The sequence below is a fragment of the Triplophysa dalaica genome, chromosome 4 (assembly GCF_015846415.1).
Source record: "Triplophysa dalaica isolate WHDGS20190420 chromosome 4, ASM1584641v1, whole genome shotgun sequence".
Taxonomy (NCBI): Eukaryota; Metazoa; Chordata; class Actinopteri; order Cypriniformes; family Nemacheilidae; genus Triplophysa; species Triplophysa dalaica.
In genome coordinates, this window is record NC_079545.1 from 14,975,564 (window position 1) to 14,995,688 (window position 20,125).

The window sequence follows — 20,125 nt, forward strand, 5'->3', positions numbered from 1 at the left end:
AAACGGGCTGAACTCTAGAGCAAAAAAGGAGCTTTTCCTATGTTGCGCATGTTCGACTGGTTCACTTTATCTGACTGGACCAACCGTTTCATGACAATGAAATGCAAACTATTTGGCAAATATGTATTTATTATGAGGGTTTTATTTTTATACATATTAGGGGGTGTGTAACACGTGGTACTCAAAACATTAAAGTAGATGGACTTATTAATATTTAAGTATGCTTTAATTTATACTCAAAATTATGTATTACACAAATTATTGTTGTTTGAATTCCCCATAGGGTGTAATCTTTTCTTCATATTCAAGACAATCAAATAATCATTGTTTTAGAAAATACATGGATATTCTTATTGTGCTTTTAAAACACTAATTGATATAATATAAAGGTTAGATGGACTCAGAAATACCCATGTATGGAATAATCCACGATTACGAATTTGAATTATTGAAAATGAATGTACTCGTCACTATTTTCTAGCAGTCATTGTAGTAACAACGTTCTCTGTATGAACCAGAAAAAAGAAAGATTTATGGAAACAAAAGTGATTTTTGGAATGAAACAATTAGGCCATGAATTCAGCAGAGAGAAAATCATCCATATAAAACTGAGTCATCGAAATTCAGACGACTTTACAAAGTATGATTTGAATGACTTTTCAGTAAATACCAAAATATGTTTTCTTTGTGAAGCCTGACCCTAAAGAACTGCAAAACAGATGGCAATCTAAAGGCCACTCAATATATCATAAGGCATGGCCAAGCCAATATTAAAGTTGTAACCGGACGACTCGATGTAGTTTGACCTGCAGATGGGCAGAACATGGTCCGGTGCCAATGAGTCCATAGAGAAATCATAGTGACAGATCAGCCCCCTGTGTCTACAGAAACAACACAAATACAACATAAATAGTCTGTCAAACATAAGCAAAGATAACGTAGCAGGCATCTGTAGTCACCTTCGGTGAGCGGTGAGGTCATCGTCTGTGATACAAGCCCCACGAGGCTGCTTCTCATCAGGGATGTTAGCCGTCACTAGTGTGCTGCCGTTAAACTCTATATGTCGAACCGGGTGCCTGTACACACACAGAAGAGAGTGTGATATCCATGTCAATTATACATGAAACTGTATCTGGATTAATTCAATTCAATTTTATTTATAAAGCGCATTTTACAATGTTGAATTGTTTCAAAAACAGACAAAAAGTTTGCATTAATAATAAAATAACAAGGGTGCTCTTGGTTGTTGATGGAGATTGCCTGGAGCTGGGCTGATCAGTCAAGTCCACAGGATCTCACATGAGGACGACAAAAAGAATGACAAATAATATTTAAAACTATAGTCTTTCTTTGTACTAGGGGTGTCACAATATACCGGTATAATTGTGATATTATATTTACATTAGATTTACGCAATTGGCAGACTTTTTTAACCAAAGCGACTTACATTGCATTGTATTCGACATGCATTTGTTTCTGACTATAAGCATCCCCTGGGATCGAACCCATGACTGTGGCTTTGCTTGTGCCACGCTCTAACTAGGGTTGCACGGTGTACCGGTGCTACGGTAGCATCGCAATGCTAAAGCTTCAAAATACCTACGATGCCTCTCTATTTTTAAAACGGTATCATGGTAGTATCGTAGTTTTTGTTGCATATGCGCATTAATATTCATTTGAACACTAACATCTGCCTTTTTGCTGTGTTTATCTCTAAATGAATGTGTGTTTTGAATGAAATTACTGTTTGAAGGAGTTGCTTAAATGATTCACTAATTCCATGGAAAATTGACGCCACCTATTGGCAGTCTTAGTTCTGCATTTAAAGTAAGCCTAATATTTCCCTTTATAAAGACTGCTGTATCAATGAAATTTCTCCCATATTTGAATTGGTTTCCACGTGAAAAATTATCTATTGTACTTTAGTATTTACTACAGTAAACTACTAAAACTCATAGACACTAGTGTTTTTGAGTCTTTCCATAGTAAATATTTAAGTGTACTACAGTATTTGCTACAATTTATCCAATTACTACAGTTTATACAACAACATATTCTAGTGCAAAGTAGAATACAGTTTACTATAGTAAATACAAAATGTTTCATCTAAAGCTGTGTTTTTTTGTATAGATTTGAATTATGAACATTGCACATCATCGTGATACTACTTGGAATCGAGATACTTCAGCTAGTATAGTAAAGTAAGACATGTTTATGGTACCATGACAACCCTAGGTCTAACCACTGAGCCACAGGCCAGTCTTTGATTGACATGTGGTTCTAGTATGTGGTCCTTTTACACCTGTTTAACATTTTGCCTTTAAGGGCTAGTTCATGCAAAAATTAAAAGACAATAATCATTTATTCAACCTCATTTCAGTCATTTGACAAGCGCCTGGATGGAAGATAACTTCCAGTCAGTGTTTGTTTATTGGACTGTCGAGTAGCTAATAATATAACTATTTATATTTAATACATTTAAATATTAAAATAAATGATGTAATTCTTTTATTGTATAATAATTGTATTATATAAATAATTTGTTGAATTTTGTTGTATGTTAATTTGAATAAATATGGGTCATGTAACTGTGACACATTTATAGAAACAATATGGTACATTGACATCTAGCGGTATAGCTTGGTATCGGAATCTAAATTTAAAATCTAAAGGCAATCTTTTCTTTGCGGATGTGTAGCGAAAGTTAAGGGTTGTCCACAAACGCACGCATGCGCAGTAATGTTTGTTAATGTTGTTGCTATGAAACCGTCTGTAGGGTTGCCAGGGTGTTCTGGGTGATTTTGTCGAGTCAAAAGATAACTTAAAAAAGAAACCTTCCAAACTCAAAAAAGTCGAATTACAAAGTCGAGGGTGATTTGGGGTTTGAGGACATGTTAGTATTGGAACAAATAAGCGAGTATTGTTACCTGTTGTGCATTTCCCAGAGTTTGGCTCCTATCCTCATCTCCCACACACTGATCAATCCCTCAGCACCACCACTGACAATCTTCCAATCATCTGCCTGGACGGTGGTCACGCCCATGTGATGGGCATATAGAGACAGAACCGACGAGCCGGTACGCAAGTCAAACACTCTCACACTGAAACAGAAGAACGTTTAAATGTCATTACTTGTACACTGTGCGACATGTCAGTAGCAGAACAACATTTAACAGTTTTGTTTCGTCAGCATGTCCCTGAAGAAGTACAACTTGGTTTTAAAGAACATTTGTAATGTCGGCCAAGTTAACCGTCCCACAATTTCTTCCTCAGTTCTTCAGACTTTATGCCAATATTCTCAAGTTTGGCTATGCAAGACTAATATGTCAGAAAATGACAATACAACAGCTTTATTCCCCTAACAGAACACCAGTGTGAGTTGACATTAGTGGCCAGTACAAAGAAATTACTTTTCCAGACCCAAAGGAGCTCAAATCCATCTGTTCTCTTTAATGGTACCAAAGGCAGCCAAAAGATGACTCCATGCCGGCGCTTTCCAAAAGATAATCGACAAAATTTAATTTTGCTTGGACAGAAAAATCACTTAGAGCACAAAAGATATTAGTCACAATGAATAGTTAATGAATAGGCAGGCAGGATTTAATGTTGTGAGTAATTATGGGGACGTCCATATCTGTTGCTCTTGTTTAATTTTACCGAAGCATTTGTTCTTGTAAAAGGGTGTAATATATCTACCGCCTGGTTGAGGCGGTCATTAATCTAATGCTAAGAGAAGATCTAGTTTTACTGAGCTGTCAGCTGACAGGCTTTTTTTAATTCATCAAGAATATTGGTGTCACGCAGCTAAAGCCCCAACAACTGAATATAACAGGAGAGATGAATTCATGCACGGAGAATGCACATCCAAATCAGACACCAGTGACAGAAATTTACAAAATAAACGTCTTAAAATTAAGAAATGTAAATTAAAATAATATGCACGCAATGTGAAAATATCATTGACTGAACAGGAAAATGATGTTGTGTTTATAATTATTTTCAGTATTTTCTGTTTGCTCTTAGCAGTCAGCAATTCAATGCACAAAACACATTTTCCTCTTAAACAAATTCAATGTGCTATTTTTAGTTAGTAACGTATGTGACCCATTAGTAGGGAAAACAAATACTGTGGTAGTCAATGGGGGATAAGATCTGTTTGTTTACTGACATTCTTCCAAATATCTTCCTTTCTGTGTAGCAGAACAAAGAAATGTGCAAAGAAATGTATACAATTTTAGTGTGAGTAAATGATGACAGAAGTTGAATTATTATTGGGACAATAAAGACATGCTACCCCATAGACATGCTAGTCTATGATTACCTTGCCACTTTATTATTAACCACCTCTCATTCCATTTTGCACATCTTCGTTTTGTTAAAAATAGATGCCTGATACTGAAATGAAGGCAAAAGACGGATACGAACTTGCATCAATAGCTTCACACGTGTCTTTGGTAAAGTACTGTCGTTTTAACAATCTAAATGTTTTTCTTCGACACCCATTAGAAACATTTCGGTGTTTCCAAACTATTGACTGGTACTGTAATTGTACTGTTTCAGAGCAGCTTCTTGAAAATTGTTGGTCCCATTTATCCATAAATGTTTCTTTTTTTATGAGCAAAACACAAGCTCTGTTCTCCCTCTCATTTTCTCTCTCCATGCACAAAGCTGGACACATATCTTATGGCTCCTTCACGCTGTGTAAACTTCCTGTTCAGATGTTAAGCCAGACACAATTCTCTTTTCTTTACAGCCAGATCCAATCAGGCACCAAAACACAAACAGAGCCAACCTTTATCTGTCCTATTCCCCTCTTTCTCTCTCTCTCTCTCCCTCTCTCTCTCTTCACAGCGCAGATGCTGAAAAACCGGAGAGAGCAGAACTGATGCATTAGGTCCTGGCCTTCGGCCACACTTACAAAGGGCAGGACCCAAGTCTCCATTTTCTCTGGGTTGTTTGGTGTTTTGCCCAGCGTTGGATCAGGTGGGGTCAAATTATTTCAGCCAAAATGAGTCTCGAAGGACCATCTCATTTCATTTATCCATCAAAGACGGACAAAAGGTGAGAGTGTTCGCTTTGTCAAAATTGTGGCTAGAAGAAAAACAAGAAGGGATGCTTTAAAAGAGGCCGCAGCTGGCCATAGAAACATCAGGTCCTCATTCTTGGCACTCCATAAAGTATCCAAGCGAAGATGCAGTTGGAATTTATTTACAAAGACCTGCCAAGCAACTCTCCACCTGCCAAAATAGCGCTCCTGCTGTCACGAGTGTCAATGAAATGGCTCTTTATTCAGCGAAGACTAATTGAGACATAGACATCCGATGTGGACGGCGCTCGTGGTTCTGCCGGGCAGATGCACCGCGTCTATTCTAGTCTCCGGCATCTCTTTGTCCACTTAATCAATAGCACTCGGTGATGCCCCACTGACAATAACACAATCCTTTCAAACCGAGAGCTTTTCATCATTACTACCCCCTCTTCTGTAAGTGCCTGAGCTTTTCAGAAGCTCTCTGCGAAATGATTTTCAAGGTAAGCCAAAAATAGTTGAGAGCGAGAATGAGTGCTCACACCGTTTTGACAGGAACGCAGCTGTGAGAAAAAAAGTTCTTCCACTTTGGAAAAGAATGAGACATGTTTCATTTTTTTCTGCTGTAGTCTTGGTTATCGGATGTCCTTTTTTTCATCTATTAAAGAGACAGTTCACCCAAAAAATGAATTCTCTCATTATTTACTCACCCTCCTCTCATCACACAAAAGAAGATATTTTGAAGAATGTCACAACAGCGATTGCGATTAATTTCTATTACAGGGACACAAAACTAATGCAAGTCAATGGGTACCAACACCAAATATCTTCTTTCGTGTTCTGAAGAAGAAAGAAAGTCATATTAATGACAAGAGGGTTGTAACATGATGACAGAATTTTTTTGGGTGAACTTTCACTTTAATGTCTGTCAGAAACAGAAAGTTGACTCCCACAGTAGGAAAAATACTTTTGTTCTGTTGAACACAAAAGAAGACATTTTGAAAAATGCAGTACAGCAAACAATTATTGGGCACTTTTGCCTACCAAAAGTGTCTACCACTTTTTGACTACCACTATCAATAGGGGGCAAAATCTGACAGGTTTTGAGCATTCTTCCAAATATCTTTCTCTGTGTTCATCAGAACAAAGACATTTTGAGATTTGGAACAATCGAAGGTGAGTAAATGATGACAGAATTTTCATTTCTGGGTGAAGTGTCCCTTTAACGCCAGCTGCATTTGTAAATGAGAACGCTACTATATGTCAAACTCTCTCTTTAAGAAATTTACAGTCGCAAGAGGTTTCAGTATGCCAAACAGTTGACAGAAATGTGTGCATGTGTGAACGTAACAGAGATAGATTAGATACACATGTTGTGTCGTACCGCCTGTCTTTGTTTCCACACACCAGCAGGTGAGGGGGGCTGTCTCGCAGGTTGACGCAGGTGAAGTCCCCCGCCGAGTTCCCCACGGTTATCTCCAACTGTCTGGTCTCCAGGCTGTACACCTGAATCTGAAGAGAGAGAGGAAAACTCCTGGTGTGATTGTAAAACTCACAGGATTTTTTGTCAGGCCCACAGTTTGCATCCGCAGATGTCTGCCAACACATTTTCCATGTCTTGGGAACTTTTAACAAAAAAATTCAGGCCGACACAATAAGTTAAAGACAAAAAATAAGCAGTCTATTTAACTTAAACTATATCAAATCATATTTGCAGAAATTTTTATTTGTGCCATTGAATTATTAAGTACTTCAACTTTAGGGCACAATTGCGCCAATTTACTCAATTAACACAAAAGCCATCCCATCGTATACACCGATTTATACTCTTGCTGTTTTTGCGTGCAGTATGCAACAGACGGTCGTCGTGTGGACGTATCGTCTGAAAGTTATTTGAGACCCCAAAGATAAAAGCGAGTTCAACAATCAACGAAATACCCCCATAGAGATACCGTAACCAACCCACATCTCCTCCAGATAATTTAAACATCCGAAGCTCGTGACTAACCCCACTCAAATGAAACGTTTTCTCTGAGGTAATTCAAACCAAAGAGAGATTGGTTAGGTGATTGCATCAGCTGTGAACACTGACTAAAGGAAAGTCAACGGTACGGCCAAATTGGATACAAATTATTGAGGCAACAGATAAAGATGTTAAACAAAAGAGAAGGAGCGCATGATGTCAGGATTGAGCTCGTGCCAGCTGTTTAGTGCCTTCGGTTTGGGCCAGACACGAGTAATTGCGAGCCACCATGTTGCCTGCCAACATCCTTGAGAGAAACCAAAATTACAGCCAATGGGAGTTTATCATCAAGACATCCGAAATATGCCAATATTCTGTAATTATCAAGTTAAACATATCACCGATCTTCTGATTTAAGAAAGTAATATTTATAGGTATGTGTTTAGGTAAAATGTGACATTGGAATTTATGTATAAGATGTATTAATAAGCTTTCCATTGATGTATGGTTTGTTAGGAATATTGAGAAAATCGCCTTTAAAGTTGTCCAAATTAAGTCCTTAGCATAGCATATAAATCACAAAAATAAAGTTTTCAAATATTTATAGTGGGAAATTAACAAAACATCTTCATGGAACATGAAGTGAACTTTTGGCATAAAAGAAAAATCAATCATTTTGACCAATACAACGTGTTTCAGGCTATAATTAAAATGCTCCTGTGCTACTTTAGACTGGTTTTGTGGTCCAGGGTCACAAATGATAATTTTTTATTCATTCTGTGAACTACTTACAATATTTCTCCCAAATTGCAAATAAAAATATTGTTTCTATTTGCATTTATTTGCAGAAAATTAAAACTGGAGAAAGAGGTCAAACTAACAGAAAATATGCTCTGTATATTTTCAGACCTCAAATACTGCAAAGAAAACAAGTTCATATTCACTTTAATCAACACAAAAGTAATGTAAATGTATTTAGAAAAAATTCTAAATGTTTTTTTATGTGATAGCCTCGTTTTTCATCATAGTTTTCATGTGTCTTTCACATTGCTGTTGGACGACTGTATGTCACTCACACACTTGATTTAGATGAAATTCAACAGACACCAAACTGGAAAGGACATAATTCATCTAGAAATGCTGATTTGAAATGAAAATTTGGAATGCTCTCTTAATTTTTTCCATGGTTCTATATGTACTATATATACACTCACCTAAAGGATTATTAGGAACACCTGTTCAATTTCTCATTAATGCAATTATGGTGGTGGTGTAATGGTGTGGGGGGTTTCTTGGCACACTTTAGGCCCCTTAGTGCCAATTGGGCATCGTTTAAATGCCACGGCCTACCTGAGCATTGTTTCTGACCATGTCCATCCCTTTATGACCACCATGTACCCATCCTCTGATGGCTACTTCCAGCAGGATAATGTACCATGTCACAAAGCTCCAATCATTTCAAATTGGTTTCTCGAACATGACAATGACTTCACTGTACTAAAATGGCCCCCGCAGTCACCAGATCTCAACCCAATAGAGCATCTTTGGGATTTGGTGGAACGGGAGCTTCGTGCATCCCACAAATCTCCATCAACTGCAAGATGCTATCCTATCAATATGGGCCAACATTTCTAAAGAATGCTTTCAGCACCTTGTTGAATCAATGCCACAAAGAATTAAGGCAGTTCTGAAGGCGAAAGGGGGTCAAACACAGTATTTGTATGGTGCTCCTAATAATCCTTTAGGTGAGTGTAGGTTCACACAGATCCGACAAACAAATACTAAGAAATAGCAATTAACTTTTTTGGAATTTGTTGGATCACTTTAAATTAGAGCCGTTCTGACCATAAAACAATAATACAATGTGTTAAAATGTATTGTATATATTGATCTATGTTATATATTAGAGCTATGTAAGGTATATAATAATACAGTTATCATCATAAAATATAGCATTACAAAACTTTAATGTGCTGCTTAATTGGGAAAAATCAATCAAACAATTGTGTACAATATGGCTTCTTTTAATGTACTCTTACAAAAATGTACCATGGTGGGTTTACTATAGTAGAGTACACGTATACGAGTGACATGTACGCATTTGGCAGATGCTTTTATCAAAAAAGCCACTGTCATTGCATTGTACTATACATTGAGTATGTGCAATCCCTGGAATTGAACCCATGACCGTGACGTTGCTAGCGCCATGCTCTAACCACTGAGCTACAGTAAAATCACCCTTGTTTTAAAACAGTAATATTTTCTAACAAAACTGTGGTTATAGAAATAAATTGTTCAAAAAAAAACTTTATAAAATGACAAACCCAATTATTGGGTTGCCTATTAACTTATGCTGGGTTATAAACATTTTCTGCGTTGGGTTGGTCCCTTTTACCCAATGCTTGGTTAACTTTTTAGAGTGTAAACTAACTTACTTTTACTGTAGTAAAACCCTTATCATTTTTACAATAAAACCATGATTCATTTTTAAGGGTAAAATGAAAAACGTTGACGAATGAGAGATGTCTCACTGTTGAACTCGTGCTTTTGACAGGTTTTAATGAGGCATACTGTATAACACACACTTTAGATCAGCAGTGTTGGCACTGACACATCTTACCCCCTAGCAATTTGAAAATCATGCCAACATGTAACACTACTGACAGAGACATGACATCAGGCAGACAGGAAAGAGCTAATCATAAATTCGCAAGTTGCACAAGATGGCGCCGGTGAGCTTCTGGGATGCCAGGGTCGGAATAGTAATTTTTCCATCATATAACACTGATTTAAAGGAGGATTTCTAGCTGGCAAATATTGAAAAAAAAGTGTTTTTTAGATAAAAAAGAAGAAAGTAATATAGTAGCAATATGACGGATTGACTTCTTTACATTGTTATACGACTGGAGATTAGTCTGCTGACCCTGGCGTTGCAAAAGCTCACCGGCGCCGACTTGGGCAACTAGCCCATTGGCAGAATGGAAAGATGTAGACCACTGCAGATGTTGAGTTACAACAGGAAAAACAGACAGTATGGTTCCATTCTTATGTGTTACAATATTTAGAAATGAATCCATAAATATTTCATTCCTAAAATATTAGAAGTAAAAAAAAAACAATTAAAAAAAAATTCTGCATCTGTGGGTGAGTATTTGTTTTGAATGGTTATGTTGGGAATTGTAAATCTGAATAATTGATATCTAAAAAATGATAATATTTATAATTTTATGAATATTGTGGTACTGTGGGGGATGTTTTGTGTTCTCCCTAATTTGTAAATTGGAAAAAGTCTTCAGCTATATAAATAAATGTAAAGGTATTTTTTAACATAACCAAGAGCATGATTCAGTTATTTTGCTATATAAATATGATAATCCAACAGCACCATATCTAAAGTACCAAACTTGATTACTGCCTTCCATTAAACAGAGAAACAAGACAATTTTGCTGCAAGCTGACATTGATAAACTGTCTAGTCGTTCACCCTCCCGGTCGGCTCTAAATATCCGTCCCGGTTCGGTTAATGAGAGTGTTTAAAGGGGGTTGATGTCAGTGGACAAGAGCCAAAGTATTGTATTGTACAACAGGACACCATCTGCATCCATCTATCAGGCACTCATCTGATTACTGTCAACATCTCCAGCCGTCGCTTCACTGATTAACTACTACAATTCCTCACGGGACTCAGGCTCCCCCCGAGACCCTCGCTGTCTGTAAACGGCTGGATAAACACTATTGAGAACGGTCCGTTGTGATATGGAGTGGTTTATTTTGATCTCTGTTTCAAGCAATGGTTCACATGATGGCTGATCTTTATATCAGGAGAGGATTGCTCGGGTTTAATCTCAAAGCTCTTGAGAAATTTCACACAGCGCTGTTTCTCAATGTTACGGTCACATCAGTAAGAATTAGTCTAGACTAACCCAGATTTGTGATTCTTTTATTTTATACTTTTCAGATAATAATTATCTTTAATCTCATCGCAATGATTTGATTCATATATATATGATTCATGATACTGGGCTCACCATTACGATTGTATAACATTACTTTAAACCAAATCAAATATTTTGAAACATCATTGAACAGATTAAACAGATTTCCAAACATTAAAAATTGTCAATAACATTTTGACTGTATGTACAACTTTTTAAAGAATTAATTGAACCAAAAGAAAAAATAGTAGGACTGTCAGTGGAACTGAATTTTGAGATAGGAGTTAAGCAAGCTAAACCCTAAAAGATAACTTTTTAAAGCAATGGGTTGGTTGCACAAGATGGCGCCGGTGAGTTTATGAGATGCCAGGGTCGGGAGAATAATTTCCGGTCGTATATCAAGTTGTTTTGGCTTAACAAAGTGCTCAGCAATGTAAAGAGGATCTGCCATATTACATTCTCTTTTATCTGAAAAAACACCCATATTTGCCAGCCGAAAAACCTCCTTTTCCCATACGGTGTTATTCGATCGGCCATTAGTCTGCCGACTCTGGCGTCCCAAAAGTGCACCGGCCCCATCTTGTGCAACTAGCGAATTAATGCACAAAAAACATTAAAACATGTATGTTGACACAGATCACATGTTGGTCAACCAATAGGATTAAACAGACGTTTATAGCGCTATGATACATATTAAAAGTTTTGGTACTGCAATATGTCATGCCACAATATTCTTACACCTCCATATTCTTATACACTTAATTTTGCTATCTTTCTTTTGAAATGACCTAAAATTTCAAAAAATAAATCATTAATTGTCATTTTAATCTATCATTAGTACTTTATAAATAGAACATTTTGTAAATCAAGCATTTTTGTAAGGTGTCTTTCCATATATATGTTTGGCCTCTAGTGGTGAGGTTGTGAATTGCAACAAACGGCTCACTTCCCCCTCTCTTTTGAAGCACTACGGCAGCTCTCACAGGACAAAGATGCTATCACGTTTTCGCGTCTTCGGTGAAGGAGATAACGTATTTACAAAATGCGCTCAGTAGAGCAGTTTGACGGTTTAGGACTACTGTAGAAACAAAAAGGCGAAATCCATGTAAGGGGACCCGCGGTGTATGTAGATATAAAGAGCTCATTCTTAGGTAATAAAAACATAACGCTTCATTATTTAAGGTCTTCATACACCTCTGAAAACATAGTTATGTATGTTATATTGCATTTCTTCAAAAAGATCCTCCTAAAACCTACACACTGGACCTTTAACAAATCTTTTCCAGTCTCCCTGAGGTAGATGTTCCTCCAGTTGGGAATCATTAACCTGAAATTAACTTCTGAGCTTTATGGTGGTTAAGAGAGTAACCAGGGACCGTTTTGAGAGGTTCTGGGACCAAACTTTGGATTCATTAGGTTGCAGGTACATCTCTAAGACAACATGAAGAAAGAAAAACGTTTTGCTTGCATGTAACTTTGGGAATACATCTACTGTACACACCGCTCTACTGGTGAGCTCAATTATCCAAACATCAGAGACTGACCACATGAGATCAACATTCTCCACTTGTTGATAACATGTTGGTGACCGTGTTATGAATTCTTCTGGGAAAAATAAGAGTGTGGGTTTAAACCTCATGGGGATGGTCTATAAAATATCACCACTGTGCCACTGTTAGCCTTAGGTTACTCAAGGGGAATTGTACCTAAAAGCCTACAATCACCCAAAGTTACTTTAAATGAATGCTTATTTTTTTGTAAACTTGAAACATTTCTTTATCATTATTAATGGGGCAGTTCACTTTCATCATTTACTCAGCCTTGTGTCATTCCAAACCTCTATGACTTTCTTTCTTCTGGAGAACACAAAAGAAGATAGTTTGAGGAATGTTAGAAACCAAACAACACTGGCCCCTGTTGACTTCAAGTGTATGAACACAAAACATTTCTGAAAATATCTTCTTTTGTGTTCCACGGAAGAACGAGTCAAATACAGGTTTCGAAACAACATAAATATATATGACAGAATTTTTACTTTTCGGTAAACTACGTGTTTGTGTATTATTAAAGGGATTGTTCAGCCAAAAACTAAAACTTGCCATAATTTACTCACCGTCAGGCCATCCGAGATGTAGGTGACATTTTTTCTTGAGTAGAACCATAAAGAAGATTGTTTGGTAAATCCGTAGCCTTCTATGCTTCATATAAAGGTTTTATATGGTGTCTGCCGTTCTAAGAGCAGCTCATGGTGACGTTTCGGGAAGTGACTCGCTCAATATTTTAATAAATTTGAACGTCATTTTTAATAATATTAGCCATACTGTACAGCCTCAACACTCTCTTTCTGCAGGTGGCGCTAAACGTACCAGACGCTGGTATGCCATCCGTCACCAAATACTACAAGAAGAAGATTGTGTGCAGAGGCTGCATATTATGGCTAATATTATTTAAAATGACGTTCAGTTTTATGAAAATATCAAATGATTCGCTTCACGAAACGTCAACATGTCGCCAGGAGCCGCTTTTTGGAATTATGTGCTTTAGGAACTCTTAAGACAGGTGGACTCCATAGACACCCTTTATATGAAGCAGAGAGGGCTGCGGATTTACCAAACAATCTTCTTTATGGTTCTACTCAAGAAAAAAATGTCACCTACATCTCAGTTGGCCTGAGGGTGAGTGAATAAACGGCAAATTGGAATTTTTGGCTGAACTATCCCTTTAATATATCTGTGTTTGAGCAGCTACCTTGTTTCCGCCATCATTCATCCCCCAACCACAGCTCTTGACCCCCAGAGCAGCTTTGGAGGCCGTCACGTCTACACAGGTGACCGGGTGGCCGTACACAGAATGCAGAACATCTGGTTCCTCTTCCTTCCGTCTGGAATCCAACAGGTAAACACTTTCCCCTGCCCACGCTGTGACCAAAGGGAAGTCCCGCCTCCCCGGTACCACCAGCACTCCATCTACCTGAAAGACACGGGATATCTCAGGATTCTTCACAAGTACTCATTAAATCGACTGATACTGACCGATATTTATATTTTTTCATAATCGATCGTCACTAATTGTAACGATCGATGGCACCATCTTGTGGGTCTCTAAAGAATAAAGCCTCCAAGGTGCATTCAACATAAGACTTAAATGAAGTCAAATCAAGTACGTAAAGAGAATTAAAACAATGGTGTGATTTGTGCAATACTTCCTAAAATATGTAAACATACGTTTTAACATTGATGTCATTATTACATCTCTGTGAAAAATAATGTAATAAGGATAAGATGCAGCAGTTCGAAAAATAAAACATTTACAAATACATATCAGACACTTACATAAATATCCTCTGTGAATACACAAAAAAGTTGAATACACCACTGGCACCATGAAATGTCTCTCTGGTGCAAAAATCACCATAAGTACATTATCTTTTTTTATTAAAATGTTACTTATATGTTTATAAATGTAGGTTGGATATATGAGGGATTCATTAATAATTAAAACTTATAAAGAAATAATAAACGTACAGGTTTGGGTAACTGATTGAGACATTGTGATCTCCAGTAGCCCTGCTCATCTGTAGAGTCCAGGCGAACCTCTGGTCCTGATGCAGAGGCCAATGTTGGACAGTCTGGGCTTAGATCCAGAGCATGAACCCTCTGTAGATGCTGGTACTGATGAATGGGTTCAAGACCAGTTTCAGTGCTCCAAACATCTACACAACCTAAACAAATAACAACAGACACATAAAGTTATCACCTCCAACAGCAACCAAAACTGGAACCATCGAATAATGAAATTCTCCAAACATGGAACCTAATAAATGATCTTGTCCCAGTATAATTTGGATTTGAAAAAAACATCTTTATATATAAAAAATATTTAAGAGGAAATTTAATTTGAATATAAAATTTTAATTATACTTTAAAAGTGGCCTATTTTAGAACATTAAGACTTAAGACTAATTGTTATTTTGTGTTTGTTTGTTTTAAGTGTTTTATCTTTCTATTTTCCAGGTTTAAAACACATTTTTATTTTAAGATTTTAAGGTCCTAAAATTTGAAACTCACTGTCTAAAATGTTACAAAGCCAATTTAAATGTGTTAATTAAGAAGTCTCACCGTTCTCATAAGCAGCTGTGGCTATGGTTTTATTGATTCGTACAAGACTGATGTGAGGTGCTGGACTCTCGTTTCTGATAGAGTGCGTGGAGCGCAGGTAAGACGTGTCCCAGTGAAGTGTGTCCCAGAGACGGACATCACCAGAGGTGTAGCTACAGAACAAGAGGGTGATTACGGTGAGATGACAACTTAATAGAACAAGACAACGGTAGTTAGACAATGGTTTACCGTAGTCAAGTTACGGTACTGTTTAGGGTGTTGATATAATGTTTATATGCTCCCCTGTCACGATTCTGCCAAATCATGTCATGTCTTTCTTGTTCTTGAGGCAGAATCGTGGCAGATCCTTAGGTTTTGTGTGGAGAGAGACATATTAGTGTTATGACATAATATGCGCTCTCTCCAGTCTCGTCTGTGGGCCCGCACCTCTTGTTCCCTCTTTAGCCTTCCATTAGTGTTTCATCCTCTACACCTGTTCCCATTGTTCTGTCCTGTGCTCTTTCGTTTTGCAATGTACCCTGCCTGTTCTCCTTGGCGTGTTGTTTGCCTTGCCCTTGCCTACCCTAAACCGTGTTTGTAAGACGTTGTGTCGTTCTTTGTACCCTAGTTCGTATTTTTTATAGTTTTCCCCATTGTGGGTGTTTTGATTTGTTTAATAAATCTTTGTTAACCCCTTCACTAGTGCTGCATGCAATTGGGTTCTTTCTCCACGTGAATTGTGACACTTTCCTACTTGTAAGCCGCTTTGGACGAAAGCGTCTGCCAAATGAAAAAATGTAACAGATGATTGAAAACATACAGATTTTTCTTATTTTATACCTTGCATGTTCATATGTATTATAGAATATCATACCCAGCAATAACAAGCCCAGCACAGGAACTGACATCACACAACACTTTTCCTAACTCGTACTGTAGGTTGCGAATAGACCCAACACGATTCTGTTGGTAAAAGAGCAAAAACATTTAGTTCAGATGATCATTGTAGAGACAAATGCTTAAAGTCAAGGTTTAACGCATATGGCTGTCCAATAAAATCTTACAAATGTAATTAAATTACTACTAATTATTAGCCTCAATTCGATCTAGTGATGTAGCTTTTTTTAATTTGAAGATGTTCTACCTTCCAGTTTGATTTCACAATGCTCTCAGTGTTGCATGCGTCTCTGAGCATGCTCTTCCAGCAGAGGGAGTCAGAGATACTTGCCCCGCTGTGAAAACCTTCCTTCAGACACAACCTGTGCCACAACACCTCATCCTCAGCCAAAACCTTCCAGGATTTACTAACCTGGAACAAAATTAAGGAAGAAAAGACTGGAATATTAATATCACAAAACATTTTTGATCATTCTGAAGGCTGAAAACAAAAATTGTGTTGCTTTACGGCACTCTAATTCAAAACCCCTGCCCAGAATATCGATATTAGATCAGAATACATAGAGTAGTTAAACAAAAAAGAATAGAACCATCTGTTAATTGAATATATGTAAATGTATAAAGATTATTAAAGAAGAGAAACAGAAATGAACATAATAAACTAAATAGAAAACATCAGAATATAACACAGCTGAATAGAATAAAACTTAACAGAACCGAATTTATTGTAATAGAACAGAAACCAAAAGAACAGAACTGAATAGAATCGAATGAAGAGGAATTTAACTTACTGAACGAAGCAGAATAGAGAAAAAATGAACAGAATATATCTAGATACAGCAGAACGTAGAAAATAAAACTGAATAGAATTTGCATTTATCTGTCTTTATGTATTTACCTGAGCACATCGGCTCAGGTCTCTTCTGCTCAGAAACTGGAAAATCTTCAGTGCCAGTTCATAGGGCAACTCCACATCAAAGAACGGGATGTCATTCACTTCATTCTGAACACATTTCAACACAACAGAAGGACATTAAGACAACCATGACTAAACACCAAAATCCCAGTACATCATCATCAACCACTTACCAAATCCTGAATGAACTGCTCAAGCAGTTTGTGGCATGAGCCGCTCACTTTCTTAGGAGGCGCGCCTTTGTTTATCGCATCGCTCTCGGGTGCGCGCTTCCTGCGCGTCCTCTCCTCCTTGATCCTTTCAAGCAGCGGACTGGTTCTGCCGTCCAACAAACCCTCGGCGATGGACACATACTGCGGCTGATCTTGGTGCCTGGGTTGTGTCTGTTTCTGCCAGTAGCTTGTGTTTTGATCAGATGGGCTTTCCTTACTGTGGTGTCCAAAATATCCCACTTTGTCTTTACTGCTTTTCTCGGTCTTTAATTCATGTTTCCAGCGCTCTCGAAAGGTCGAAAGATCGTCGGCTTCCATTCCAGTTTATACAATAGTCATGTTGTGTTTTCATTCATGTTTCATAATGTCGTATTCGTTTGCGAGACTGAAGGACTACCGCTGTTAACATCAAAACAAACGGCGCTCCGGTGGCGAAATGGGGCCGGGTGGAACATTGCGGGACATTGAGTTCCGCACGCCGCGCGCCTCACCCACCCAAACAAACAATTATTCGAAGCGCGAGACAATGGTTGTGTCAAGAAGGACTTGTGAGATGCCTAGATGCACCGCTTTTTGGAATAATATAGACGCTTTTTCTCCACTTAAGCAGCAAAAGATAATATATAATCATTTACGACATTTATAATACAAAATACCACAAATTAGTTTACCTTTGTAGTAATTCATCCAAAAAGTAGTTCACATTTAATGCACAAAATGCATATGTAAAATAAAATCCCAAAACATGCTTATGCTGTTATTCTTTTCAGTAATACTATGCACATTATGTTTAATATGCCCGTACTCCACATTTATATGTTATTAAACATACACCAATATTATACATATGACATGTTTTTATTCCTATTCTATAATTCTGGTGTTGTATTTCGTTCTGCATTCCAAAGTGAATAAAATAGAAATGAAGCCTAAACGCAGAACGTAGTTACAATGTATAGAAATACACAAAACGACATACCCTCCAAAATGTCATTTTATTTTTATTCATTCAGCCAAAGTTCTGTAATAACGTTTATATCCTTGCGCGCAGATAAAGCCCAGGTTTTATGCACAACACGTTTTAAATTATAGCTACATAAGTCTATGTATATAAAGTCTGTCATGCCATTCATATCAAGAATGCAAGTGAATTGTACGACCACCCCTCGAAAAGACAAAAGCTGTTGATCAGAGAGAAGTGAGGACATTGAAGAGTTAACCATTACCTCTCTCTTAGGGGAGATGGTGATGTAAACCCTAAACCATGTGACACTTTAATAAATAATACAGCCGACAGAAACAAACACACACTGTTCCATCGACAGGCGAACAAAACACGATTCTCTGCATTCAAACCGAGATTTCAGAAAGAAAAGAATAATAGATTATAGACGATGTGCTGTCTGCCGGTGGAGCAGACTCTGAGCGCGCTTGGAGAATCCGTGCGCGCGCACGGATGCGCTCCGCAGCCCTTTGCGCACCGACTGCGCTGGATCGGCGACCAGCTGCAGAAGAGATGGGCTGCAAAAGATAAAATCATCGAGGACGAGCGACGAAGCGACGGGAAAAACATCATCCGAAGCTTGCAGATAGTATGCACGGTCATTCAAGTGACGCTTCTCGTGTTTTTAGTCAAAAAGCGACATCTGTAGGTGAGACGACGCGCATCTGATCTAAAGACAAGCAGCAACAGGTAAGAACGAGCTGATGGGTGAATAACATAATGCATTAAAGAGAAGAGGAGGATTTTAGTGCTATACAGCATGTACAAATTCTTGATAACTCTTAAAATGGACGTTTTTTTAAACATACGTGGAAGTATAATGGATATTATGGTGTGTTAATGTGTCATTTGTAAAATCTTATAAAATATAATACCAGCCAATAAAAATATTTTCTAAGCACGTTTTAAAAGTACAACTAATGATGAAATATGAAACGTGATTTAAGAACGTTGCTGCACTGACAGTGTTAATAAAATGCTCCTTCAGTACTTTTGAAGAACGTTTTGGTAACTTTGGGAGAACTTGTAGAGAACGTTCCGCATTAGCTCTGATGTGACCCACAAATCTAAACATTTCAAATATGTAAAATAAAATTCATCTTATTAAATATGCACAACATTTCTTTTCTTTTTTTTGTGCAATCAACAACTATTATTTGACAAAATATTTTTGGAACATTTCCCTCCTTTTAAGATGCTAAAACAATGTTATCGCAAATATATCTACATTTATTATAAAACATACTGTTAAACAAAATCTCACTTCATTGATGCCAACCAATGATAATATAATAAATAAATGTATGGTGACATGATTCATAAAGAAAATTTAAAACTCATCAACTGGTTTTTGAAAGTTTGGTAGCAAATTGTGAACTGGTTTTAAAATCTTATTTTATATCTGTAGAAGGGACCACACATTGTTTAATATGCTGTTGCTTGTATGAACCAGCAGGGTTTAACAAATATTCACAATGAAACATGAATCGAAATTTAAAAGAACGTTTTTAATATTTAGATTTTTTTCCTGCTCTAGATGAATCTTTGGATTCTCTTGGAATGACCTGCTCCAGATTGAACAGAGAAGAGAAGGCGTCCGTCAGATCTGCACTGTAGAAACTTGTGGAATCATTGGGTTAACATTTTCTCATCCATGTATATCACAACGTTTGTAGTAGTGTTGTAATGGAAACATGCAAACCCCAGACACACCTGTGCTTTACATTACAAGCGCGCCAATTACATTCATACTGTATGACGACCATCGCTCCATCCCCTAGTCTTCTTGATTACTGAAAGTCAACATGCTGATGTCACCTATAGTACACGTTTGTTTGGTAGAACTCTTGAGGTCAGTGTAGTCAAACACAACGTCTCTTGGGAAACTTTTACAAATAAAGGCTGATGTCATTGTCCCCTGGCATTTGCGAGGAAATATTATAGCACTATGGCAATAGGAGACTCGATTCAACTTCGATGACCTTTCATGACAGCTGAGATCTTGTTGTTTTTGCAAGACATCCCAGTAGGGATTGAGGGGGTTTGTGCTTTCGATATGCAAATAAGCAACCATTT

General features: G+C 37.4%; 1 protein-coding gene across 1 annotated transcript; it reads right to left on the reverse strand.

Moving 5' to 3' along the window:
• Positions 1–111: 111 nt before the first annotated feature.
• Positions 112–17,629, reverse strand: fbxw8 (F-box and WD repeat domain containing 8). The gene is made up of 11 exons (XM_056747148.1): positions 17,008–17,629; positions 16,817–16,921; positions 16,166–16,330; positions 15,896–15,984; positions 15,043–15,194; positions 14,449–14,645; positions 13,673–13,894; positions 6,411–6,538; positions 2,928–3,101; positions 960–1,076; positions 112–881 (listed from the first exon to the last, which is right to left on the reverse strand). The coding sequence occupies exons 1-11, from the start codon at positions 17,362–17,364 to the stop codon at positions 728–730; spliced, it is 1,860 nt and encodes a 619-aa protein (XP_056603126.1). The 5' UTR covers positions 17,365–17,629; the 3' UTR covers positions 112–727.
• Between the last annotated feature and the right edge of the window lie 2,496 nt (positions 17,630–20,125).

Bases quoted from the DNA above. Each gene is read 5' to 3' on its own strand.
- fbxw8 (XM_056747148.1), bottom strand. From the start codon at position 17,364: ATGGAAGCCGACGATCTTTCGACCTTTCGAGAGCGCTGGAAACATGAA. The intron at 16,331-16,816 runs GTAAATACATAA...ATTTTGTTCCAG, and splicing joins ACCTGAGCCGATGTGCTCAG to GTTAGTAAATCCTGGAAGGT. The intron at 15,985-16,165 runs GTAGAACATCTT...TTTTACCAACAG, and splicing joins TTGTGAAATCAAACTGGAAG to AATCGTGTTGGGTCTATTCG.